Here is a 27,620-nt window from a genome sequence, read left to right as displayed (position 1 = left end):
CTGAACCTGATCTGATAAACTCTAGTTTGTTCAGCTTCACGTAACAGGGCACTGGTGACAGGCTTCAAGATCAATGAACAGCAGTCCAGGAGGCCTTATGTATTTTTTTATTTTTCATCAGCAGCACACTTGTATAATGGCTTGACCTACACTTTCATCCCAGAGGTAAACTCCAGGGGAAATGATCAAATCAAAAAAGGCTCACAGCAGTCAAATGTTTGTTTTGTGAGGTTAGGCTGCCCTCTAATGGAGAAACAAGAGCCTATACCTTGAGTCTGCATTCAGTCACAGCCCAGCCAAGATGCACAAAGGCTCATTTTCATTCAGCTTTATTTAGATTTATGTTTAAGTTCTCTGTTTTCTCCTGCTTTAACATATTAGTAAAAGTTACATTCAGCCAAGTATTGGGACCCATACTCAGAATTCATGCTCTGTATTGGGTCCCATACTCAGAATTCATGCTCTGCATTTAACCCATCCAAAGTGCACACACACCCGGAGCAGTGGGCAGCCATTTATGCTACGGTTTGGGGTTTGGTGTTGATTATCATCATGTGGACTTTACACAGTTTCATTAAAGTGTTTCTCAGAGCAGTTAAATGCACCCGTTGTGGATTCTGTCATAGATCATCTTTATATATTGAATTAGATCCTGAATGTTGTCTTTGTAGAAGGAAACTGGGATGTAGTCTGGTCTCAGAGTGTTTGACACTTGTAAAGCTGACACATTATCATCCTCACTGACTGTCTGTGAGCATTCTTCAAACAGTGATGAACCTGTCTTTTCTTTCAAAGCATAACTTTTTGCATTTAATCGTTGTGTATCTGATTGTGTGTCAGGATGTAATAAGCATTATGGAAGCACTGGTGTTTCCAAGGACACAGAACAATGGTCACATCTTTGAGTCTCTGATTTCACAACTTCAGACAGGCCACATACAGTACATTCTCCCAGAAAGAAGATTTGGTTTGGTTTGTAAGTCAAGGTGACTATTTAGTTGGTAAGTTAAATTGAGCACTGCTAGCATTTCTAACAGATTTTTCAATTACTAAGACACATTTCATGAACTCACTGACTAAACATTTAACTTAACATATATTTAATGTTTGACAGAAAGAAATCAAAATATGTGTTAAAATGTGATAACAGGTAAACAAGGTTTATAGTTAAAAGATAAATAAATAAATGCAAATATAACTGGAGGTAATTGTTTGCATTCTATGCTAACAGAACTACCAGAAAGTGTCAGTATATGACATCCAAAATAACTGGGATGGGAGCCAGCAAAAACATATTGGTGTATCTTTATTTTGATCATAAATACAGTAAATTCACTAGTGTAAGTTTAAAATCCTGCACTGGAAAAGAAGGAGAAATCTTCTGTAATTCTGGTTTATTTTGAATGAAACATTGAAAAAGACATATATACTGTAGTCTACAAAAAAAATAAAATAATAATAATAAAAAATATACATATAAAATTAATATTTTAGATATTGCATCAGACAAGCATGCTTCCCACTGCTGGGATATGACTGAAAACATGACAATTAATTTAGTAATGTCCAAGTGAAATAAATTATAAATTGATGATCAAAATCCCAAAATGTCCCAAGGTATGTCTGTCTCTGGCATCAGTGAGGGGGAAATCTCATTTGGATTCTCAAGCCCAGGACCTGAAGGGGGAGGAGGTTATTTTGCAGAATATACTAAAAAGGATGATTAAAAAAGAGGTTTTCTATAGAGTTGTCTATTCAATAAGTGAAGACCACCATTATTGGGGTTTTCAACACAATTACAAAAAATTATAAAATGTCCTATACATACTCATGCCATAGGTATACAAGCACATTGTATTTGATCTAAGTATTCAACATTGCATTATTTTTGAAGTCAGCTTAATAAAATCAAAACCAAGGAAATCCCTGTATGTATGTCAGAAGCTGATCTATATCTGAAATATAATCCAATGAGTGCATTCACGTGACATCTATAACATCTGTATCACTCACCTCCTTGTTCTCTTAGTCGCTTCCGACCGAGTCTGTCAGCTGTGTAACTCAAATATTTTTTTATTTCATTTTCACACTCAGCCCTGTTTACACTTCGTTTGAATGCAGCATCTGAAAAAAGAAACTTGATTATAAAATAATTGGAAATTCTCAAGCATTTGTTCTATAGAGCCTCATACTCACAGCTGTAAATAGTTTGTACATTATTTATGTCAAATTTGCCTCAGAGTTCTTTAAATACATTTTATTTATCTGCATTTGTTTTGATTTGAAAGTAAAGACAATTGCAGACAAAATACAAACATTCTTGATTCGTGGGAAGTGTTCATGCAGCGGTGAGTTTACCTCGGATCACATCTGTTAAAATAAGATGAGAGAAGGGTCTTTTTTCTCCTCTCCCCTGCCAGTTGAACTCCTTAGCCAGATCATCTGTTATAACTTGCTGCATAATATTCTTAATCACATCCTTGGGGCCAAAACCTCCAAGTCCTGACAAAAATTTGACCTGTGAAGAATTTTTTTTATATGTGATTCCAATACATTGCTTTTAAAGTCTCAAATATTTTGTATAATGACATCAAACTATACCGTTATAAATATTTATATACTTTAAGCATGATTTAAGCATTTCATAGAAAGATACTAAAATAATTTTGATTCAAATCAGAATATATATATATATATATATATATATATATATATATATATATATATATATATATATATATATATATATATATATATAGTATTGTTCAAAATAATAGCAGTACAATGTGACTAACCAGAATAATCAAGGTTTTTAGTATATTTTTTATTGCTACGTGGCAAACAAGTTACCAGTAGGTTCAGTAGATTGTCAGAAAACAAACAAGACCCAGCATTCATGATATGCACGCTCTTAAGGCTGTGCAATTGGGCAATTAGTTGAAAGGGGTGTGTTCAAAAAAATAGCAGTGTCTACCTTTGACTGTACAAACTCAAAACTATTTTGTACAAACATTTTTTTTTTCTGGGATTTAGCAATCCTGTGAATCACTAAACTAATATTTAGTTGTATGACCACAGTTTTTTAAAACTGCTTGACATCTGTGTGGCATGGAGTCAACCAACTTGTGGCACCTCTCAGCTGTTATTCCACTCCATGATTCTTTAACAACATTCCACAATTCATTCACATTTCTTGGTTTTGCTTCAGAAACAGCATTTTTGATATCACCCCACATGTTCTCAATTGGATTAAGGTCTGGAGATTGGGCTGGCCACTCCATAACATTAATTTTGTTGGTTTGGAACCAAGACTTTGCCCGTTTACTCATGACCTCAGTGATTGAATGCCACACTGCTATTTTTTTGAACACACCTTTCAACTAATTCAACTAATTGCCCAATTGCACAGCCTTAATAGCGTGCATATCATGAATGCTGGGTCTCATTTGTTTTCTGAGAATCTACTGAACCTACTGGTAACTTGTTTGCCACGTAGCAATAAAAAAATATACGAAAAACCTTGATTATTCTGGTTAGTCACATTGTACTGCTATTATTTTGAACAATACTGTATATACAGTATCCCTTTAAATAAATGCTGTGTCGACTCACATATTTTTTCCGTGTTGTTGCGGTGCTGAGCTCTCTTTCACTCATGGCCATATCTTCAAAGGTTCCAAGAGGCAGTTTTAGGTTTGCTTTAATAGCTTTTGAAGGCACGCTTGTACTGCTGGGGGCTTCAGAAACTGTATTGTCTTTTAGTAGTTTCTTTAACATAGCATTGTTTTCCTGAACCGTGCTCTTGATGTCTCTCAGCATTTCGAGGAGCTCATCCAGGTCTGTTGTGTAAAATGAGGTGTGCTATAATTATAGAAAATAAAAAAATCATATTCTCATATTGATTATGTCAAATGAAGTTGACTCACCATCAGCTGTCATTCTGGATGTCGATGCAGGTGTTACTGCAGGAAGTGGTTGTAGATAATTATTTGACATTCCTTGAATTCTTTCAAGTCTTTGTCTTTTTAGCATTCCAGGGAATCCAGTGGCTAATAGATATGACCTTTATTTGAAAAATCTTTCAAAGTTCAATTTTTTTTTTTTTGGGGGGGGGGGGGGGGGGGGGGGGGGGGGGTAATGCAAGTCTGTTACTTACCGTTCTTTCTGTTCTTTGGTTTCTTTTTGCCCCTCTTTTGCCTTCTCAAAAGTGACTGCAATAGGATGAATATTATTTTATTTTATTTGAAAATGTATTAGACAGTAAATAATTAAGTTGTTTTAAAATAGTGACCATTACCATGTTCTCCGTGAAAGCTAATGTTCAGTTTCTCCCATGGTTTCCCTCCTGTTTCAGGTTTAATTCTGTTCTGAACAGCTTCCATGCACTTGTCTGGTGATTTGAATGGGGGCCAGTAACATTGTTTCTTGTCTAGACTCAGCCAGTTTGTTGGTGCCACCACCACCTCATCTGAGTCTTGCAGAGTAACAACTGCATACATGGTGTGCCTTGTGGGGAAAAATAGAGAGATAGAAAAGGAACCAAAACAAGACAGTATTTAGCGCTGATTGAAAAATAAATATTATAAATTTTATAGTAAATTGGAAATATGGGGGGGGGGGTACTTATTTAGTAAGAAATTGATTCTTTCACAAATTAAAAATCATTAAAAGGTCAACATTTTAAATTTCATAGTTTACTGTACAGTTATTATTTTTCCGATGTCTAGAGTAGTTCCTAATGTGGAGCCCCTCCAACATTGCACATTTTGCATGTCATCTTAATCAAATGCACCAGATTCAAGTCGGCAGCTCATTAGTAGAGGCTATTAGTTTAAGACCTGAAATAGTTGTGACAGACAAAAGTCTGAAAATGTGGTCTTATGTAGGCTTCACATGAACAGTTTTGGTATGCACCTGGGTTGGTTTGATGGTTTGTTTGGTTAATGTGATCGCTGTTTTCTATACTAAGATGCACACCTGGGAATCATACATGAGTCTGGCTAAAAGGTTGTTTCTGATGTGAACACAATCGTACTACAGCATGGAAGTCAACTGGTACTGATGACATATGAATTGATCAAACTGTGTATTTCAGTGTTTTCTCACTCACTTTCCTGGCAAGCGTGACTGATGCACTGCAAGCAGAGATCATTTATCACATTGAATTGAATACATTTAATACAGACTCACAAAATCAAAGTACTTTACATTCAATGAAGAGTCTACATTTTTGCCAAGTAATTGCTTGTGATCTGTCAATAAACTTTGTGATCAATTACTTAATGGTGTTAATACCTGTAAATTCATCACCTTTCAGTAAAATGCTGTGATTCTTATGACACCGGCCATTTACATAATTCATGCAAATTCAAATATTATTATTTTTTGTTGTTGTTGTTTTTATGAATGTTTCCTGCTGTTTTGTTCACACTAATACAGGGGCAGTTCTAGGGTGGGGCAAGGAGGTTTACTAATTTACTAACTAATTTGTATTGATTATTAATTGTCCTGCTGCTCAGTTGTGTTTTTTCCTGCAAAAAAAAATATCTGCATGAAGAATGTCAGGTTTCAGGCCCCATCTTAGCACAGAAACTGCACTTGTTTAAATTACAAATTACTTGCTTCTTGCGTCAGATCAAAGCTGCATCTCCTTGCTAGTTTTACTTGATCTTAGTGCTGTGTTTGACATCATAGATCATGACATACTCATAGATTGATTACAAAACTATACAGGAATTCAAGGGCAGGCTCTAACATGGTTTAGATCCTACCTGTCTGATCGCTACCACTTTGAATATTTAAATGGGGAGTAATCTCATCTATCACCAGTAAAATATGTAGTGCCACAAGGATCTGTCCTAGGTCCTCTGCTATTTTCAATATACATGTTGCCCCTTGGTAATATTATTAGAAAATACAGAATTAGTTTCCACTGTTATGCTGATGATACTCAACTATATATCTCAATGAGACCAGATGAAACTGGGTGTTATATAACACAGCAAATTGTCTTTTGAAAACCATTTTTACCATGTTACAAAAACAGCATTTTTCCATTTTAGAAACATTGCCAAGCTATGAAATATGTTGCCTGTTTCTGAAGCAGAGAGGCTAGTCCATGCGTTCATGACCTCTAGACTGGATTATTGTAATGCACTTGTCCTGCATCTTCAGTAAATAAGCTACAGATAATACAAAATGCAGAGGCTTGCCAGGTCAAGAAAATATGATCATATTACCTCAGTTTTCCAGTCTTTGCACTGGTTACATATTAAGTTCTGTATAAGTTAAAAATTATCATTACTTACCTATAAGGCCCTAAATGGTTTAGCTCCTGGGTTCCTAACTAACATACCACACTACAATCCATCATTGTATCTGATCAAAAGTGCATTATTATTCTTTAGCTTGGGTTAAACTGATTAATTTGACTTGGTTGGAACAGCAGCTACGCTAATTAGGTCTCTATTTGTTTCTCTTTTTTACCATGGGATTTATATCCCATGGTAACTAGGATTTACACAAGCTCCAGTCTGGATCCAGAACACCTGAGAACAGATGATGCAAACCCTTCAGAGGACCTCAGATGATGCTAACCCTGATACAACAAACAGAACTAACAAATATTGCTACTTACTATGCAATCACATAATAATTTCTGTTTATAGTGTTCATCTTCTGGTTGACTACGTCTTGTATAAATTTTTCTGAAAATTTCTGTCATATGCAAATAAACTGACAGTCACCACATATAAACTACTACTAAATATTGTAGAAACACAATTTTCTTGTTCAATTATTATTGTTATTATTATTATTATAGTTGTTTTTGTTCACTGTATGGTTTTAGCATTAATGTTGTGTTACACTTGCTAACAGACTGAAATCAAACAGACCATGTGACTGTTTCTACCACAATTGCCACTCCCTGTTTAACCAGGTGGTTGTCTCGGATGAAAACATGAGCAGCTTATTTGATGCATGCATATCATTAAAATAATGTTACTTCTTGGAAATTAAGTGTCTTTGAAATATATCAAGAGTACCTTGGATATGATCTTATACCTGCTTCCGTTTTTTAATCTGATTTAGTTAATAAAGAGTTCCACTTGTACCACTGTTCCACAAATTACATATATTCAACATTTTAAATCATACATTATAGTGTGGAAAAAAGCCATCTCCAAAAATGATAAACTGAAATAATAATTTTAATTATAAAACAACAGTTGTGTTTTTAAAGGTATAGCCCTTTTTAAAAAAAATAGGTTTTGAATATTATATATACCCCATGTGAGTGCCTTGAATGTCTTGCTTGTATACAAATTCTAAGTTGAGCATAAAGTATAGTACAGAGAGATATAAAACTAAATGCTGATGCTGAATGCTCGTTAGATAAATTAGTAGTAATATTTATGTCTATAGTTTGTTTTGGAAAAGTAAGCTAAAAGAGAACAGAAAATATTTTTGACAAAATAAGTTCTGGAATTTTAGTTAACTTTAAACATCTTAATAATTTGAAGAGAACGTTACCTTTTATCTCTCAGGATAATGTCTGCAAGACAGGAAACTGCCGTCGATTCAACTGTTGTGTTGAGCAGAGTGAGACGTCTGACGTAAGAGCCGATTCACTTTCGGGGTGTGGACTTCTCAGAAAGTGAAAGCTAGGGAAATTAAAGAGAAAGTCTCCTTAGCACATTTTATATGACTTTTATACCTAATAAAATCAGTATCATACATATGTATAGGATGTTTTGTTTGTTTGCTTGTTTTGGAAGATGTTTAATTTCACACCACTCAGCTCCATTTTTAGGGACAGTATGGACATCATCAGCAGTAGTCATTTTATAAAATGCAAGGGTTAATAAGGAAACACAAGAGTTTGCATGTTGTTTGTTTTTAAAAGCTTGCCATTTTTCCTTAGGGAAACCAATGAAAATGAAGCATAGTCAATTTTGAATATAAGCAAAAGCTATGATATTTAATTACTGAATATTAATTTGATTACTAATGACTATTTATAAATATAGATGGGGCTCTGATGCTTAATGTTTTTCTAAGATTGTAAAGTGGTTAGAAATTACAAATATTTAAAAAAAAGATGTTTAGCTTAATGCTTTCATTTATTATTAATTACCCTTGTAAAAAATATTTTACTTAAAAGAGTCATGAATTGCACTTCTGCATTACAAAAATAGAAATATAAAAAAATTATAATAGGCTAATTTTTTTAAGCAGTCAATTTTGATAAGTAAACACTCACTGCTATGATTAACGGTTGTGCATAATAAAAAAATAGATGTACTCTAAAAACTATATGGGTTATTTATTTTTATTTTTTTAAACTTATAAATATTCGGTACACTGTAAAAAATAAGTACATTAGGCTACATATGATCTTTTTCATAACAATATTGTACATACTTTCACTCTAATATACTTATACCTTACGTAGCCTACATTAGATTATGGAATATAATACTTTTTACTTAAAGGATAGTTAAGCTAAAAATTAAAATTCTGTAATCATTTATTAACCCCTAAGTTGTTTGGAATTTTCATTTTTGGGTGAACTATTCCCAAGTTAATATTTAAATATGACTAGTAGTTTTTCCCCAATGTGGTGTTAATAGTTACTAAAAGTAGTTTACTAAAGTACATCAATATTTCTTCTACTAAGTACTTTGTCATAGCTCTTAACAGTTTCTCTTTTTCTCTCTTTCCCAGTTTTCACTTCCCTGACTTGTGGCTGTTGGCTGCTCGCCCTGGAGTACTTCTCTTTTATGTACATGCCAATATAAGTACAGAATGTACTCAGGCTCATTTACAAATAAATTACACTACAAAAAAAATGAATACAAATCATTCATTTAATTTTTGCATCACAAAAATAAACTACAGAAATTAGTTTGTTTCCACCTCCATCTCCATTTCCCTTCTGTTGAACTACCTGATTATAGAATGTCACCTTTAAACTTTTTTACATTTACATTTACATTTATTCATTTAGCAGACGCTTTTATCCAAAGCGACTTACAGATGAAGACAGTGGAAGCAATCAAAAACAACAAAAAGAGCAATGATATATAAGTGCTATAACAAGTCTCAGTTAGGTTAACACAGTACACGTAGCATGGGTTTTTAACTAATATAATAAATTAAAAGAAAACAGATAGAATAAAAAAAATAAAAGAATAGAGCAAGCTAGTTAGAGGTCTTTACACATACACACGCACATACATATACAATTGCATAGTAAATGAAAAGAAAATAGAATACAAAAAGATTAGAAAGGTAGTTAGATTTTTTAAAGAATAGAATTAGAATAGTGAGTGTTAAAGTTAGAGGGTCAAATAAAGAGGGAAGAGATGGGTTTTAAGCCAAATCTTAAAGATGGCTAAGGTCATTCCGCCAGGAGGTAACATTTAATTTAAAAGTCTGTAAAAGTGACTTTGTGCTTTTTTGGGATGGCACAATCAAGCGACGTTGACGTTATTTAAAAGAATATTTAAAAGAACCCGCCAAATGGTGAGAAGCATGACAAAAACAGATTTGATCTCCCACTGAGATCACCACAATTTTGCATCAGTTTTGTTGGTACATATTTTTAATGAATGTTACCATTCAAAAACGTTTTGAGGAGACTTATCATTGTATGTCCAAGAGAAAAACTGGTTATAGTTGTGATTTGACTTATTATTTTATTTTATTCTGAATCAAACAGTTGACTTTATGCTGAATCTTATGATTTTATTTGGTAGGTTTCATATCCATAAAAGTAAAATAAATAATTCTAAACCTTGTTTGAAGGTTTTTATGGTTGATGTACATTCATATATGGATTCTCTTCAGTTTATTGATAGTTTAAAAAAAATGTAAAGATACAAATGTATTTGAAAGAGCTGAATTTATTTGAAAAGTGATCTCATACTCCCTTTTGGATTATTGACATTTAGTTGCTGTTTTTTCTTTGTATCTGTAATGTAGACTTTAAACCGATTATTTTTGTTTATACATTTTTTTTATTTGGGTGTCTTGATATAACTTTATATTTTTCTGTGTTGTAGTTTCAGTTTGGGACGCAACTTTGGATTTATTGTGGCCATGACATAACTTGTTGGAACGTGATAATATATCGTGGCCTCGAGCTTCTATGTTGAGGGAAAGACATCCGTTGCATGTGGCCACAACTTCTTATGTTGAGGGAATGACATATCTTTCCCGTGGCTATGAATTATGTTTAATGTTTATGAATAATGTTTAAACAAACCTGCTTGACCATAGCAATCTGGGATTATCGGAGATTGATTCATTCATATTTAATTTTTAGAAGTTATTACATCATTAAATTATTATATTAACCATTGGCATTGGCTTCCTGTATTACATGCGATGGGCAGCATTCAAATGAAGTTTATCATGAATAAATGTTACGTTAATAAATAAAGTGCATAATATAAAACATGCCTACAAGAAAACTTTTCTATCTATCGTTCAGTCTTGTAAGTCCATTAACTGATCGTCTTTTTCCTGTAATATTTGTATATTATTATTATTATAGTGTTTCATTGAGGAATTATTAATTCACGTAGTTTCATTTGTAAACGAAAACACAACATGCTCATTTATCATCACACATGGGCATAAATACAATCATAAAGTCTACATTTTATTGGCTTAAATGTCAGGCATTTAGTCACAAAAATAAGTGATAGGCTAGCAAACACATGAATGTCTTTTCAAAAGTCATGAAAAGTTGAAATGTTTGCTGGTATATAAATGTGATCGCACAAACCACTTAAGGAGGTGGTCTGGGATGCATTCCAGATGAAACTGGACAAGTGTAAATGCATCTGGTTGTGCAAACCACATAAACAAATTTTACTCTTCCTAAAAAGTTAAAATAATAAACATGTGAGAGTGTGTTATAGTCTATATGGCATTATAGTCCGATGTGACAGCGCTAATGCAACACGCATTGCCACGGACAAGTAGCTGAACATCCCTTCAGCAAGCCGACATGCAAACGGCCACAAATAAAACTGAGAATAAGATGCTCAACACACAATCATCTTCATTAAAAGTATTGTGACTAACCTATCTTTCCAGTGCTTACGCTGCACGCTCTCTTACTGCGGGTTTTGTACTTGAAAAGAGCTGATAATAAATAAAATGCAGCACTTATCTTTTGATTTCGTTGAAGTGAACTCAATTAAATTTAAATATAGTGCAGGAATTAAGATCGTATTTCTATCCGTTTTGTGGCCAAGTGTAAATGGAAATGTTTTAATAAATCAGATAGATATCTAATCAGCAAAAACACATTAAAATGACCAGGTGTACTGTAATCTGATAGGAAACAGGTGTGACTGTAATCAGTTCCTAGGTTGGGGATTATGGGAAATGGATTGTGAGAGGAGAAGGTGATGGAGACCTCTCGTGCTGAGCGGGAAGAATGATATGGGACTGGATTCACAACACTGTGCATTTGCCAGTAGTCACATGTTTGTCATCCACTAGAATTTGACTATTTTAAGACTTTATTTGTTTAAAAAAAAGGCATATAATTATATATATATATATATATATATATATACGGTTTCAACGGCATCAACATAAACAAAGTAGATATTTTTTGATAACAAACAAAATGTGTTTTCTGTGTGGATCAGGCGGACTTAATGAAAATGCTAATTCATTATTTGCCAGCAGGAGATGTTTTAAAGCATAGACATAAAGCGCGAGAAATAGAGGTTTCCCCAGTAACAGCTGTAAACAAAGCAGAGCTGGTACGCTCACACGCTGCTTTATCACGCATATAACATGCAAGTCTTCTTTCAGAAATACAGCGATATAAAAACACCCGTGCCTCGTTTTGATATTTAAACATAAATGTAAGGAATTATTATTATTAAACATGCAGTACGTTATGTAACGTTCGATCAGTTTTAAAATTGTGGGGAGTCTCCAAAAATAAATAAATGTATGGGAAACACATCCCGCAGCACAGCCACCTGAGCCCAACTTCAGTCTACTCATCACCTTGGCTTTAACTGCGTTTGTAGAAGGCAATGCAGCCAGACCGATATACACAACACAGACCGGAAGTTAACTTAGGTCCAGGCGCGTGCGCCCGATGAAACCGTCTATATATATATATATAATTACATTAACATTGATTAAAAATTATGAGTGTTATAAGCATTTTATGTCAAGACCCAATATTTGAAGTACAAAGTGGCTAGCTAGATTAGTATACATACTGTATTGTTCTTTACAAAATTAATGTCTAATGTGTAGGCAGTTAAGCTTAAGTGACCTATGAATAAATGTTCCAAAACTCAAATATAGTCAAAAGACATTCCGGTCACTGACTGGAAGCTACTGTCCAGCAGCATGGCAGAAGTCACATCTGAAGTCAAACCTGAAGGGGGAAGGAAGTATACAATGATCATTAAACAAATAAATCCAGGTTCCTTAACATAGAAGTATACTTTATCAAAACCATTAGGTAGAAAATCAGCCTATAGAAAGTGGGACAATATTACATAATATTTATTACTTACCTACACAATCTCATGGTCTACCCCGACCGATTCGATCACATATGGACCACAAATAATTTTTAATTTCAGCATCACAGTCTATCCTCGTAACACTTTGTTTTAATGCAGCATCTGAAAGAGAAAACTTGTTGAAGAATTCATTGGAAATTTGTTGGATGTTAGTGCTTTAAACTCACAGCTGCTCTTGTACACTCTTAAGAAGACAAAACGCATATATGTGGTGTAAGTGTTCGTTCAGCAGTGCTTACCTCTGATCACATCTGTTAAAATAAGCTTAGAGAAAGGCTTTTTATTTCCCCTCCCCTGCCAGTTAAACTTCGAGGCCAGATCATCTGTTAGGAGATGCTGCATTATATTCTTAATCACATCCTTTTGCCCAAAACCTCCAAGTCTTGACAAACATCTTACCTATGAAAAAATAAATACTATTTTATAACTTTTTATTAAGTGTTGTTAATGATTATTACATGTTTTGGAATTTAGATATATATAGACCACAAAATATCTATGTACAGTAGAGGAGAAATAATGAATCTGCATTAATATTATAATTGTGTATTTCATATCCATTTATTTTATTTATTTAATAAGTAAGTAGCCAAGGAATAATGTACAGCCATTATTGCAGAATAAACCCCTTACAGGAGCTACAGCTGAGAGGATATTTTGCTATAATGGCTGGCTGAGTGTACTTTATCCCTTTCTTTAAATGCTGTGTCAACTCACATATTTTTCGTGTGTTGTTGCATTCTTTGTGAGCATTCTTTCAATCCTGGCAACATCTTTAATGGTTCTAAGAGGCAGTTTTAGCTTTGTTTTAACATCTTTAGGAGGAATGCTGGTACTGCTAGGGACCTCAGAAACTGTATTGTCTTTTAATAGTTTCTTTAGCATAGCAGAGTTTTCCTGAACCGTGCTCTTGATGTCTCTCAGCATTTGGAGGAGCTCATCCTTGTCTGCTGTGTAAAATGAGTTCTGCAGTAAATACAAAAAAAGAAAAAACTTTTAAAACTGATTATGACAAAAAAACGTTGACTCACCATCAGCCGGCATTCTGGATGTAGATGCAGATGGTTCAGGAAGAAGTTGTTGTTTTAACATTTCTTGATTGCATTCAAGTCGTTGTCTTTTTAGTATTCCAGGGAATCCAGTGGCTAATAGATAAGACCTTTATTTTAAAAGAAACAAAACTTTAACAAAACAGCACAAATGAATTATTTGGCCTTTTTATAAATAAAATAATCTGAACAACTTTTGTTTTTGGAAACAAAAGTGTCTGTTACTTACCGTTCTTTCTGCTCTTTGGTTTCTTTTTGCCCCTCTTTTGCCTTCTCAAAAGTGACTGCAGTAAGATGAATATTATATTATATTGTTTGAAAACTTATTGTTAAATTAAGTTGTTTTAAAATAGTGACCATTACCATGTTCTCCGTGAAAGCTGATGTTCAGTTTCTCCCATGGTTTCCCTCCTGTTTCAGGTTTAATTCTGTTCTGAACAGCTTCCATGCACTTGTCTGGTGATTTGAATGGGGGCCAGTAACATTGTTTCTTGTCTAGGCTCAGCCAGTTTGTTGGTGCCACCACCACCTCATCTGAGTCTTGCAGAGTAACAATTGCATACATGGTCAGTCTATAGGAGGGAGAAAAGAAAACAACAAAACATAATTATCTCTGATTGTGAGTGCTTAATTTTACCATTAATTGACCAGTTAAAACCTGCTTCCCTTTTTTTCCAATCCTCAGCCATAGACTCATTTCCCAAGCACTTTAATTGTTTACCATTAACATTTCCTCTGTGTAATTCCTCAATGTAAAACACTTCATTGGATCTTTCCCTCACAGCAGCTAATACTTTCTCAAGGTCCTCAGGTTGGATGCAAAGTATCACGCTTTCTTTGAAAACTAGAATATCCTGCTGTTTTAAACGCCCAGCTAATGCAGAGCCAAAGCATTTCAAAGCCAGCATAATGAGAACTGGGGTCAAAGGGCAGCCCTGATCCAGCAGTTTGTCTCTCTCGATTGAATCATCTACAGATTCAGTATCTGCTTCTGGTGCATCTCTAAGAAGGTTTTTCACAATTAGGAAATCCTGATACAGAGTTGGATTTGACCGTTTTTGCTTTTCTATTTCATCCTGAATATGAGACAACCTCATCTCAGTGCAGAATGTTTTGGGAGTGATCATGACAGTAGCTAAATCTTTTGGTGCATGATCCTTTGACTGAGACTCCAAGTAATCACCTAGACGTTTTGCCAGAATAGTTGCAATGACAAGGTAATCAACGTTAAAGAAGTGTTGACTATTGTCATGGGGACTTTTCACAGTTTCATTAAAGTGTTTCTCAGAGCAGTTAAATGCACCACTGTGGATTCTGTTATAGAGCATCTTTATATATTGAATTAAATCCTGCATGTTGTCTTTGTAGAAGGAAACTGGGATGCCGTCTGGTCTCGGTGTGTCTGACACTTGAAGAGAATTTACAGCTGAGAAAATGTCAACTTCACTGACTGCATGTGAGCTTTCTCTACCCAGAGATGAACCTGTCTCATCTGTAAAAAGATGCTGTTTTAGCTTCAGCCATTGGAAGATTGTTGGTATATAGAAATCTTTCTGAAAAGTCATTGCAGGGATGTTGTTGATCTCTAAAAACACAGGCTGATGGTCGGGCCTCTCTGAGTTTGTAATGTCACAACTTTTTACACGCCACATACATTCTTCTGGAATTAAGAAGTAATCCAGTCTGGACACAGGGGTGTCTCTTATGTAGTACGTATAATCCTGCTTTATGGGGTTCTTTCTTCTCCAGATATCAACCAGCTGAAGAGATTTCATGAATTTATTCACATATAAGAGCAGTTTACGTTGATTTCCGTTCTTTATCTTCTTGCATTTATTAAATTTTTTGTCAATAAATGGATTCAGAACTGTGTTGAAATCTCCACCGATCACCAGCAGTCCTGTGGTCATTGACTGCAGGTACCTTGAAAGATTGTCAAGGGTTTTTTCGTCTGCGTGATGGTTATAAACACTAACCAAAGTGTATGGCTGACCTTTCAGTTTGCATTTTAGCACAACATAAGCTCCACAGTTATCTTTTTCATCACTTGTGTGTTCAAAATCTAGGCTTTTCCTCACTAGTATGGCTGTTCCCTTGCTGGAGGAGGTGTACTTTGTGTAGTAAATATGCCACTCATCTTTATAGTCTTTCATATGTTCGTCCCCTGCTCCGATGTGCGTCTCCTGTAAGAAAACAATGTCTGCATTTTGTAGTTCTTGAAATTTTTGGTCTCTGTTTTGTTTAAGTCCATTAACATTCCAAGTGATGAATTTTATGGTCTCTGACGCCATTGACAGATCTGCTCTCACAGACCAAAGGTCCTCAGCTTAGTAAGTTCTGTCGAAAACAAAGAGTGAGGAGGGTAGGAACTTATGTTTTGCATTCTGAGTGAGTTACAAAGACTTTCATGGTTTACTGACAGTAATAGGAGCATTTTACAACTTTTAGACATTTTATCCAAAAAGTGATTAATTGGATTGAAGGTTTATGTTTAGTTTGTGTTTTAATTTTGGTTGCTATAGTGCTATTCTCTTAATTTTTCATTCTATGCTGTCTACGTTTACTTATCCTTTTGAATTCTAAAGTTTGGGCTAGAGAGACAGAGAGACAGAGAGACAGAGAGACAGAGAGACAGAGAGACAGAGAGACAGAGAGACAGAGAGACAGAGAGACAGAGAGACAGAGAGACAGAGGATTTTAACAAAACTTTTATTACAACACAGTGTACAAGACATTACCTAGTATTTATCATACCAGACTTTTACACCAAAGTATAAATGTACAAAATAAAAATGAAAAAAAAAAAAATCACAGCACAAAAATCAATTCGCCTTCAAAAACAGAGCACAGAGCCTCCTTGTAGCACCAAATACATTCAAATGTAACAAAATCATCAATGGACTTATAATATAAAAAAACTACCATAACTCTTGACTTCACCAGGTTAGAAAACAAGGCAACCATATTCTGATTAAGATTCTGTTCTATTTTCTTTTTCCTACTTAAAAAAATGGTCAGCTTGGCTTGGCCTAGAACAAAATTCAGAAGCTGACAGACAACACTTTTTTTTCTCACATACTTGTACCCCAAAATAAATGTCTCCAGAGAAAAGGTCTCATTGCACCTCATAAAAACATCGCTTACAACTTCAAACAAAGGTTGTAGTCTACAACAATTCATGAACACATGAAAAATGGTTTCTCTAGTAGAGCAAAAAGGACATCCAGAGTCAACTTCAGGGTTTAAAACTGACACAAAAGCGTTAACCGCAACAGCACCATGAATGATCTTCCACTGTAAATCACCTGTTCTCTTGGTTAACGGTGGTTTATACAAAGAACTCCACTCAGGCTTTACGCCTTCGTCCAGTTTAAAAACATCACGCCAGGGAGTATCAACTCTTGCACTTAAGACATTTTTGCTAAACACTAAAACACAAGACCTGTACAAAGATTTACCAGCACTTAAAAAAAAGTCTTTACACAGAGATGCAGAATTTTTAAAAAAGGGGGAAATAATCCCTTCAACATTTATAGCCAAAGATAAACGAGGAAAGGAGTCTTTGGGATTTGCAACACAAGAACCTACACAATATTCCGTTAACAATTCCATTTCAGTTGTTTCAAGAGCAGCTTTCCATTTCATGAGCAACTGGTTAACAAGACGAATAGACCTGATTCCCAAGTGTTGAGCTAGAGCTACTTCATCCTTGAAATCTGGCCCCACAATGCTCAGTAGCTGACTCAGAGTGAGAACGTCATGTCCCACCAACACCCTACTGAGTCCAGGAAAACAGGAACTATCCATTAAATCCAACCGGGCGCCATGGATTAAAGGCTCTTCCAGTAACCAGAAAAGAGAAGGTGAGCTATCTGAACGCTGGACAAAAAAAGATACTCCAAACTTTAAAAGTATTCTTATAAAAAATTGGCAACTTAGAGGTGTCCAGTTTTAGGGGATCCATTAGGAAAAGTGCTTTGTCAAGTCCCAAACCTGCAAAGCTCCGTAGAATCAGGCATGAAACAGCGCGCCAGTTACAGTTTGAAGGTCCATCCAGCTGTCTTTGCACAAACTGCAACCGAAAGGCTGCAATCCTGCTTTGAAGATGCATTAGTCCTTGTCCACCCTCCTCCTTAGGCAAAAACAATACATTTTGTGAAACCCAGTGTAACCTATCCCAAAAAAAGTTCACCATGAGAGTCTGAATTTTTAAAAGTAATTGCAAAGGAGGATCTACACAGGCAAACCTATGCCATAAGGAAGACGCCACCAAGTTGTTAACAATTAAAACGCGTCCTCTATATGATAATTTTGGAGACAAATGCTTCCACTTGTCTAGGCGTCCTTTGACTTTTTCAATTAAACCTTCCCAGTTTTTCTGTACTACTGTCTCCTCACCCAGAAAAACCCCCAAATATCTAAATCCTTCTTTTCCCCACTGTAAACCAGAAGGGAGTTGTGGTTTTCCACCTTCCCAGCTTCCTATCAGAAGGGCTTCACTCTTATTCCAGTTTACATTAGCGGAAGACAAGGTTTTAAAATCTCCAAGCAATTCGAATAAAACCTGCACATCACTTTGCTTACTAATCATTACTACTAAATCATCAGCATACGCTGATAATGAAAAGTTGCAATTACACGATGGCAAAGAAATACCCTCTAGTTTCAACCTAATTTGTTGTAATAAAGGCTCTATGGCCAAAGAATAGAGCATACCAGAAAGGGAGCACCCCTGTCTAATACCTCTGCAGGCTTTAAAAGGAGCACACAAACCACCGTTAACCTTGAGAATGCTCTGAACGTCACTATAGAGAACTTTCACCTGATCTATAAAGGTTTTGCAAAAACCAAAGGCTTCCAGAACTCTCCATAAATAAGTGTGCTCAACGCGATCAAAGGCTTTCTCTTGATCTAATGATATAAGGCCATAATCTAGATTTAGCCTCTTAGAGACATCAAGAAGGTCACGAATCAGAAAAACATTATCAAAAATTGACCTCCCGGGGACGCAGTATGTCTGATCAGGATGAATTACCTGGTCCATAACCTCTGCCAATCGATTTGCTAAGACCTTAGAGAGCAGCTTGTAGTCGCCACACAGGAGGGAGACCGGTCGCCAGCACCTGATGTCCGTCAGATCACCCTTCTTGGGTAGGAGAGTCAGGACCGCTCTGCGGCAACTCAAAGGCAGAAACCCTCCGGCTAAACTGTCATTCAGTACCTCTAGCAAGTCCTCTCCAATCTCTGACCAAAGGGACTTATAAAAGTCAACAGGCAGACCATCAATCCCTGGTGCTTTTCCCAGCGCCATACCTTGGAGGGCTTTAACCAGTTCCTCCATGGTCACAGCACCTGAGATCTTTGCGTTGACTTCCTCCGCCACTTGAGGAAGATTTTTAAAAAAAGCACTGTCACACCTATAATCTGGACTCAGTTCATTTTTATATAAAGACTCATAAAAATTAGCTGCTCTCTTACGGATATCCTTAGGGTCAGTTAACAATGCTCCAGATTCAGACCGTAAGGCATGAATAACTCTATTCTGCCCATTTTTCTTTTCCAAGCTAAAGAAAAACCTTGATGGTACATCCATTTCATTTATGCTTAGAAAACGTGACCTGACCAGAGCACCCTGCGTTTTAAGCCCTAAAAGGTCAGATAGCTGAGTCGTCTTATTTTTTATAAGAGACTCCACCTCAGGCAAGTGAGCCAATTCTTGCAATTTTAAAATATCAGTCTCTAAGGAGCTCAAACTCAGGGTTACCTCTCTAGTGACGTTCTGAGAGTATTGTTGACATAGTTGCTTTATCTGGACTTTCCCAAAGTCCCACCATTGCTGCAGTGTTCTAAAAGAATTCTTTGTAGTTTTAAACATGCTCCAAAAATATTTAAAACTTTCCCTAAAACACTTGTCATCCAATAAAGTGGTATTTAAGTGCCAATAGGCACTCTTTGGCTTGATAGAATTAAAACAGATACCACACTGCACCATACTATGATCTGAAAGACCCGATGGAATAATAAAACAGCTCTCAACAATACTCCCATGATGTTTAAAAACATAAAACTTATCCAGTCTTGCTAAAGAAATTGTGTTACCACGAACATGAGACCAAGTGTATTGCCTTTGCTCTCCATTAAGCTGCCTCCAAATATCAATTAATTCATGTGTTTTTTTTAACTGAACAAGACGCTGACGTGAGGGTACATGAGGTTCCACATGATTTCTGTCCAGATTAGACTCTGTGCAATTAAAATCACCACCCAAAATTAAATACTCGTCATCAGCAACATTTTGTAAGATAGAAGACAAAGTACTTAAAAAAAGCATTCTCTCAACAGCTGAAGTTGGTATATACACACAAATAAAAACAAAGACAACATTTTCAAAAGAGGCTCTTACTTTTAAAAGTCTACCTTTAATAACCTCTTCAACCTGATAAGAGTGTGGGCTGAAACCCTTAGCGAAGAGAACAGCGACTCCACCACTAATTGTGGTATTGTGACTTAGAACAGCAACCCCATTCCATTCCACTGCCCAATCAGCAGCATTAATAACATCAGTATGTGTCTCTTGTAACAGCATAACATCAATTTTTTTCTGATGAATTATTTCAAATAATGCTGCTCTTTTATACATATCTCTGGCACCATTCACATTCAGAGTAGCAACATTAACGTGACACATGCTTAAAGAAAAGAAAAAAAAGAAAAACAATGTCCACAAAAAAACCCCACTAAAAGCCATGGAATTAGGTTTCCCCCCTATCCTCATTACTACGCTCAGAGTTAAGTTTCCTCACTATTTTTTTTAACCTGTAGACCTCTTTATTTGTAAAGGATCCCTCCATCATGAAAGCCTTAGTATTCTCAACAAACTGCTCTGTATTAGGAAAAAATTCATCAATGCACACACCCCTCTTATTCTTAGTAGCTCTAAGAAACAGTTTAATATCATCAACCTCGTAATGACCAGAAAAATCACTCTGAGAAAGACAAACACTTGAATCAGATGATGTACTATCACTTTCCGTATCTTCATACAACTCACTTTTATCTGATTTTTTTGCGTGTCTATCAATCCCAGTTCTACCAGGCTTCCTCCTCTTTAACGGGACTTTAAAATCTGCCTGCACTGTTTCCACTGGAATGACGTCACCTACGCTCTCCACAGCAGGCTGCAGCTCAACATCGAGAGCATCGTTTAAATGCTTCTCTGTCTCAATAACGGCTCCCCCCTCCTGAACATTAGACACAACTAATGTAACATCAGTAACTGTGCTTTCAGGCGCAGGTTCTTCAGTTACAGCGATCGCAGGAACACCATCACTTCTATCCTCTGAGATTTGTAACCCTGTCGCTGACTCACCCGGAGTCTCGTCAACCGGCTCCGTTTCAGCACTAAGGACATCGCTTCTGACGTCACCACCACCTGACACATTGGTTGAATTTTTCCCGGGACAATCACGAATTAAATGATTAGTTTGTCCACAACTAAAACATCTCATGTTTCCCGATGTCACGTAAATGATGTAATCATAGTCATCCGCCCGAAAGTGCAAAGACAGATCCATATCAGCATCATCATTCACTACCATGTAGACAAACCGCCTAAATGAAACGACATGCTTCAATAAAGGCGATCCACCACCGATAGGGATCTTTTTAATGGGAGAGACAAGTTTTCCATAGCGAGACAAAGCCTTACCTAGTATCTCATCACTTAAAAACGGCGGTACATTAGATAGCGTGACTTTCTTTGAAGGTGTTGACAGCGGAAGTACAGCATTAAACAGATCATCAATAACTATTCCTGCCTCAACTAATTCATTAGCCTTTTCAACAGTACTGAGAAATACCACAGTGGCATTATTCATCCTGGAGGCAGACATAATGTTTTCATGCCCAACTACCTCTCCCACTGCAAGACAGCACTTCTCTACACTAACCGCGGACGCCACTTTCACGCCATGACGCCGGGTCAATGAACCCAAACAACACCGTGCGTGTGGGGCCGTCATGCTCCCGGTAAGGTGGCACGCGGCCCAAAACAACTACAAAAAAAACCCAAATCGCACAAAAAAAAAAAAAAAAACAATCAAACGAAAGATCAGAAAAAAAGCCAGAAAGAAAAAAGATTAGATTTACTCAGACTCACCGAAGAGCTCTCACCCACACGCTCTGCACACTCACGCTCGCACCGGAAGTGAAAGTGAAAGTGAGAGAGAGAGAGAGAGAGAGAGAGAGAGAGAGAGAGAGAGAGAGAGAGAGAGAGAGAGAGAGAGAGAGAGAGAGAGAGAGAGAGAGAGAGAGAGCTGCTTTCTTAGTTGCACCACTTGCATAGGAATTTGTGTCAGAGCAACAATTAAATTAGATTAAATACGACTTTGTGTTGTGAAAAGGACTGTCCTGAATTGTTGCTGTAGGCTAGTAGCATCATATGCTAGAAAGCCTATGCATTTGGCAACTATGCTTTTTAAATAAACCATTATATTTCATTCATTTCAATAGAAATCTATTTTCACACTCTTCTTGGGTGAGGTGGGGGGTAGTCAGAATGAGGGGACGATCACGTATTGAGATCAAGTATTTAGTTTAAATGGGCAAATTGACACAAATTACGTTTCGTGTCTTAGGTCATCAATGTGTACTTACGATGGGGAATTGTTTAATTTTGACTCCTCTGTGCATGCTCTTTGAGGTGGTGACCATAGACATCCATTATGTAGAAACATAGAAACCTACATTTTGGATGTCCTTGAGGTAAGCTAAAACATACCAAAATTTAATCTGAGAGTGAACTATCCCTTTAAAATAGCAAAAGTGGATTTGGACACGCCCTGAGTGCACCAGCGCTGTACGCTTTACACTTTGCATTTAGATCATTAAATTAGGGCCCATAGTCTTTATATTAATCGAATAGCAACAACAAAGAAATTACTCACTGCTCTTGATTGAAAAGCTTTTGTAACTTTAATAAATAATAATCTTAAATTTATACAATTCAATATGCAATGCTGTTTTACATTTGATTACTTTATTCAATTTCTGTACCTATAAACTTACGTAAAGAAAAATCACTATTTATTTTTTGTATTGCCTATTTACTCTATTGTATTTATTTGTGCTGTTGCGTGTAGTTGGATAAAATATTATTATTATTATTATTATTATGAAAGTATCGTTTTACCGTAAACATAGCGCATACCAAACTGTACTGAGACCGTGACTCTAAAACCGTGAAACAAACCGAACCATAAAAAAGTTGAACCGGCCACCCCTAAAATATATATTAAATATTGCTTCACTATTATTGTATTGTTGGGCTAAATAGTGTGTGTTTAGCATTAATAGACCCTTTTCAGATTTCCAGTGTTCTCTGAAGTTTTTGTCATAGTTGGGTAAACATCTCTATTATGGTGAACCGAAACTACAACAAATATAATTTTTGTGTTCCCATTTGTTCTAACAGCGAAGAATTTTTTTTCTTTTCAAAATCGTGTATGGATATCCAAAATAAAAAACATTGAGACATTGAATACAGACAGAAAGATGTCAAATTTGCCATCAGTTTTTTGTATTATAAAATTAGTATAAGGCTAACTGTTTTTTCTGTGAAGTAATGTAACACAAAGTACTGTCTTATAAATGTATAAATGTACATTAGTCAAGTCATGGTCTGTTTAGTTTGTTTATTTGGAATTAAAACTGACCATGGGTTCATCTACAACTCATCTTCAGTGGATGACTGTTACCAGTGACACATTGAGAAACGGCTTTGGTGGATGGTTGAATGCAACAGTGTCAGATTCATGTCTCATCCACCAGTGAGAAACATTACAGTACAAAGCGCATTATATTACAATTCCATTCTAGCTCTGTCTGCAATTGCGTAATGGAAAAAATAAAAAAGGGAAGGGGCACGTTGTAACTTGACCCTTTGACAACTTAAAATGTTATCTGATCTACTGAAGAAAAAAAAAAAAAATATATATATATATATATATATATACACATACACATACAAGACGAGTTACTGTAAAATGTTTTGTCAATAAAATAAAATTAACTTTTACGAATAAAATAATGGCCTTTTTTTAAGAATTAAAAATAAGCAAAGTTTGACAGTTGAACACAAAACAAACAGACCAGCCAAAATGCTTTACATTTCTTGAAAATTCTGAACATTGACTTTTTCTCATTGTTTCTAATTAAAATAAAAAAATAATTAGTGTAAATTACATTGCTTATCTCAAATAATAGCATAGTTTAAAAATAACGCAGTTACAACATTCCCTATTCCCATTTAAAACCGGTTAGTCTTCTGCTAGCTAGTGAAAAATTAAAAAATCTAAACTGACAAATAACAGATTGGAGATTAAAATAATAACATATTTGTCTTTTTAAAATAAACACTAAAAACTGAGATGAAAAAATTACTTCAGTCAGAAATTTACTTTTGCTATGGTTGAATAAATGTTCAGCGACATCTTCAAAAGATTTTTAATTTTGGAATATTTTTTTCTTTATATAGTGTTGATACGGCAACTAAATACTGAAAGTTTAGTTATACCCATTTTGGTAACACTTTAGAATAGGTAACACTTATTAGTTGCTTATTAGCATGCATATTACTAGAATATTAGCAATGTATTAGTGCTAAATAAGAAAATATAAATGCCATATTCTACTTGACTTTATTCTATATCCCAGTACCTAAACCTAACCACTACCTTACTAACTATTATTAAGCAGCAAATTGAGAATTTATTGAGATAAATGTCATGGTTAATAGTTAACAAGTGTCACCTATTCTAAAGTGTTACAGAAATTTTTAAACCATATCTGTTACAACTAACCACAAGCTCTAAATGCTTAAACAGGATTTCCCTTGAATCAAACAACAACAGGAGAAAACAAATCAGTTTTTCAAGAAAATGCTTCTTCATTTATCAAAATGTTGCAACATATAAACAGTTTGAACAGTGTTCCTGTATGATCAGTGAACTTACCCAGTACACTTCCATTAATCCAACTATCCATACAACCAAACCTGACTTTACCCATATCAGTAACAGCAAAGGTGCTGCACTATATTAACAAATAAGCTTTTGATCATGTATAACATCTATTAAACATCAGTTGTTTTTTTAAAGGTAAAGCCCCTTTCAAAAAAAATTTTTTTTAATATCATATACAGTATACCCCATGTGAATGCCTCTAATGTCTTGCTTGTATACAAATTCTAAGTTGAGCATAAAGGATCGTACAGAGAGATAAAAACTAAATGTTGATGTTGAATGCTCGCTAAATAAATTAGTAGTAATATGTATGTCTATAGTTTGTTTTGGGAAAAAGTAAGCTAAAAAAGAACAGAAAATATTTTTGACAAAATAAGTTTTGGAATTTTAGTTAACTTTAAACATCTTAATAATTTGAAGAGAATGTTACCTTTTGTCTAGCAGGATACTGCCTGTAAGATAGGAAACTGCCGTCGATTCAACTGTTGTGTTGAGCAGAGTGAGACGTCTGACGTAAGAGCTGATTCACTTTCGGGGTGTGGACTTCAAGTGAAATGAAAGCTAGGGAAATAAAAAAAAGAATAAGAGTCTCCTTAGCACATTTTATATGACTTTTATACTTAACAAAATCAGTATCATACATATGTATTGCATGCTTATTTATTATTAATTTTTTAGGAAGATGATTAATCTAAAACCACTCGGCTCCTTTTTTAGGGACAGTATGGACATCATCAGCAGTAGTCATTTTATAAAATGCAAGGGTTAATGAGGAAACACAAGAGTTTGCATGTTGTTTGCTTTTAAAGCTTGCCATTTCCCCTTAGGGAAATCAATGAAAATGAAGCATAGTCAATTTTGAATATAAGCAAAAGCTGTGATGATATTTAATTACTGAATATTAATTTGATTATTAATACTATTTATAAATATAGATGGGGCTCTAATGCTTAATGTTTTGCTAAGTTTGTAAAGGGATCAGAAATTAGAAATATTGAGAAAAAAAAAATATATATATATATATATATTTATAATATATAAATGCATTTTTTGTTTGTTTTTAGTTGATTTAGCCTATTCAAACAAATGTGGGTTATTTTATTTTAAAACTTATAAATACTCGGTTCACTGTAAAAAAAAAAGTTGTTGCCTAATTTTAATCAAATTAACTGTACAAGTCAATACAACTTACATTAAATTAATCAAACTTAAAATAATCAAGTTAAATTGTTTTTCCATTAACCCAATATTTAGACCCCAGTGTTTTCTGTCTTCTCAATTTAAAAACAAAGAATCGTCTGCTATTGATTTCACTATGATTTCATATGGTGATAGATCTGTGTAGCACCGATGTTTCTCAAACAATCCAAACCGTGGTCTGTAGTGGATGCTCCCAAAGTGTCCCAAAGTTAAGTGCGCACACTTTGAAGGCCACAGACTTCGAAGGCCAGGTGTCAGAAGTGCACGAAGGGCCCTCCGAAGTGCATGAGATGCTCTGCCTTTGCAGGATTTCCCAATTCCACCACCAGGTGTTCCCGATTACCGCTTGGTTGATTAGCAACAGTGCTAGAGGAGAGCTGATGAGAGGACAATCCTGCCAGGATAGGTGGGACCATAATTGATCATTTTTGTTTGTTTTTATGTTTTCTGTCATAATGGAGGCGAAAGTGATGCACCTTGAATAATGTAATTCTATATATATATTTGATGTCCTTCCTGAATATCTCCACCAGCTTCCACTCACTCCCTCGACCTGTCCCAAGACACTTGCAATCCTAAGGCAGAGCAAATAAACCAAGGCTGTAAACAACAACAGCACAATGAATTTCATAAAAAATGTGTGTATTAACTTACTTACTTTGTATTTTTTTAAGTCTTTCCCCAGCATGGTCATTTCTGGAAACACTTATAAAATGGAAACACTTAACTTAAACCAAAAACAGTATAATTCCCAATGTCCATCTGGGTGCATGGAGGTAAATGGTCCAGGTCTCTGTGCTGCTGCAGGGAGCTCGTATGGGTCGATATTTTGGATGCTTGAGAGATTCTCCCAGACAGAGACTGTTTCTTCTGTTTGCTTTCAAGGGGCTGGCATATCAGTACAAGGTTCTCCCATTCGGGTTGGCTCTGTCTTCCCCCGTCTGTACGACAGTCACAGAGGTAGGCCTGGCTTCTCTCAGGGAATGTGGTGTCTGTATCCTCAACTACCTCGACTACTGGCTGATTCTAGCTCACTCTCGAGCATGGTTGTGTGAGCACAGTGATCTGGTGCTCAGACACAGCAAACTCTCCCCTGTGCAGAGGATCTGTTTTTTTTTTTTTTGCTATGGAAATAGACATATGGCCATGCTCGTGCAGATTATGAATGAGCGCGGGCAGTCACTGCTGAATTGTCTGAGTAAATTTAAGGGCAAGAGAGCGGTTTCACTGAAACCTGGTTTCACCTGGTGCTTCATATGAGACCGCTTCAGCACTGGCTTCAGGCTTCCATTTCTAGGAGGCCTTATTTCTGTATTTTTTATTTTTTTATTGTTCATCAGCAGCACACTTGTATAATGGCTTGACCTACACTTTCATCCCAGTGGTAAACTCCAGGGGAAATGATCAAATCAAAAATGTCTCACAGCAGTCAAATGTTTGTTTTGTGAGGTTAGGCTTCCCTCTAATGGAGAAACAAGAGCCTATACCTTGAGTCTTTCTGCACTAATATAAGGTTATCATATAGAGAGAGAGAGCCTATACCATTCAGTCATAGTCCAGCAAAGAAGCACAAAGGCTCATTGTCATTCATCTTTATGTTTAAGTTCTCTGTTTTCTCCTGGTTTAACATATTAGTGAAAGTGACATTCAGCCAAGTATTGGGAACCATACTCAGAATTTGTGCTCTGCATTTAACCCATCCAAAGTGCACACACACACACAGCGAACACACACAAACCGCGAACACACACCCAGAGCAGTGGGCAGCCATTTAT

The 27,620-nt window shown here is 35.6% G+C and overlaps 2 protein-coding genes and 1 long non-coding RNA gene across 9 annotated transcripts; all 3 read right to left on the bottom strand.

Moving 5' to 3' along the window:
• Positions 1–107: 107 nt before the first annotated feature.
• LOC113062219 (uncharacterized) lies at positions 108–27,597 on the bottom strand. Its single transcript, XR_003278515.1, has 2 exons — positions 27,333–27,597; positions 108–268 (listed from the first exon to the last, which is right to left on the bottom strand). It is a non-coding gene; the product is annotated as an uncharacterized LOC113062219 (long non-coding RNA).
• LOC113062216 (uncharacterized) lies at positions 1,290–12,426 on the bottom strand. Of its 2 annotated transcripts, none has more exons than XM_026231917.1 (9): positions 12,376–12,426; positions 7,534–7,664; positions 4,298–4,506; positions 4,157–4,211; positions 3,927–4,063; positions 3,613–3,839; positions 2,359–2,518; positions 2,014–2,124; positions 1,290–1,677 (listed from the first exon to the last, which is right to left on the bottom strand). In XM_026231917.1, exons 3-9 carry the CDS (start codon positions 4,497–4,499, stop codon positions 1,595–1,597), a joined length of 975 nt encoding a protein of 324 aa, XP_026087702.1. In that variant the 5' UTR covers positions 4,500–4,506; positions 7,534–7,664; positions 12,376–12,426; the 3' UTR covers positions 1,290–1,594. The 2 variants fall into 2 exon arrangements, with proteins under 2 accessions (XP_026087702.1, XP_026087703.1); XM_026231918.1 differs by having other exon boundaries at positions 4,298–4,502.
• Positions 12,087–26,391, bottom strand: LOC113062215 (uncharacterized). Of its 6 annotated transcripts, none has more exons than XM_026231910.1 (10): positions 26,018–26,391; positions 25,076–25,206; positions 14,291–15,961; positions 13,988–14,196; positions 13,854–13,908; positions 13,607–13,734; positions 13,293–13,525; positions 12,815–12,974; positions 12,567–12,677; positions 12,169–12,424 (listed from the first exon to the last, which is right to left on the bottom strand). In XM_026231910.1, the coding sequence occupies exons 3-9, from the start codon at positions 15,913–15,915 to the stop codon at positions 12,577–12,579; spliced, it is 2,511 nt and encodes an 836-aa protein (XP_026087695.1). In that variant the 5' UTR covers positions 15,916–15,961; positions 25,076–25,206; positions 26,018–26,391; the 3' UTR covers positions 12,169–12,424; positions 12,567–12,576. The 6 variants fall into 6 exon arrangements, with proteins under 6 accessions (XP_026087697.1, XP_026087701.1, XP_026087695.1 ...); XM_026231914.1 differs by having other exon boundaries at positions 14,291–15,807; positions 26,018–26,388; XM_026231912.1 differs by lacking the exon at positions 26,018–26,391 and having other exon boundaries at positions 12,087–12,424; positions 25,076–25,591.
• Positions 27,598–27,620: the final 23 nt, after the last annotated feature.

Source organism: Carassius auratus, chromosome 44 (genome assembly GCF_003368295.1).
Source record: "Carassius auratus strain Wakin chromosome 44, ASM336829v1, whole genome shotgun sequence".
Lineage (NCBI taxonomy): Eukaryota > Metazoa > Chordata > Actinopteri > Cypriniformes > Cyprinidae > Carassius > Carassius auratus.
The sequence above is the reverse complement of the archived record's forward strand: the minus strand, read 5'-3'. Positions and strand labels throughout refer to the sequence as shown.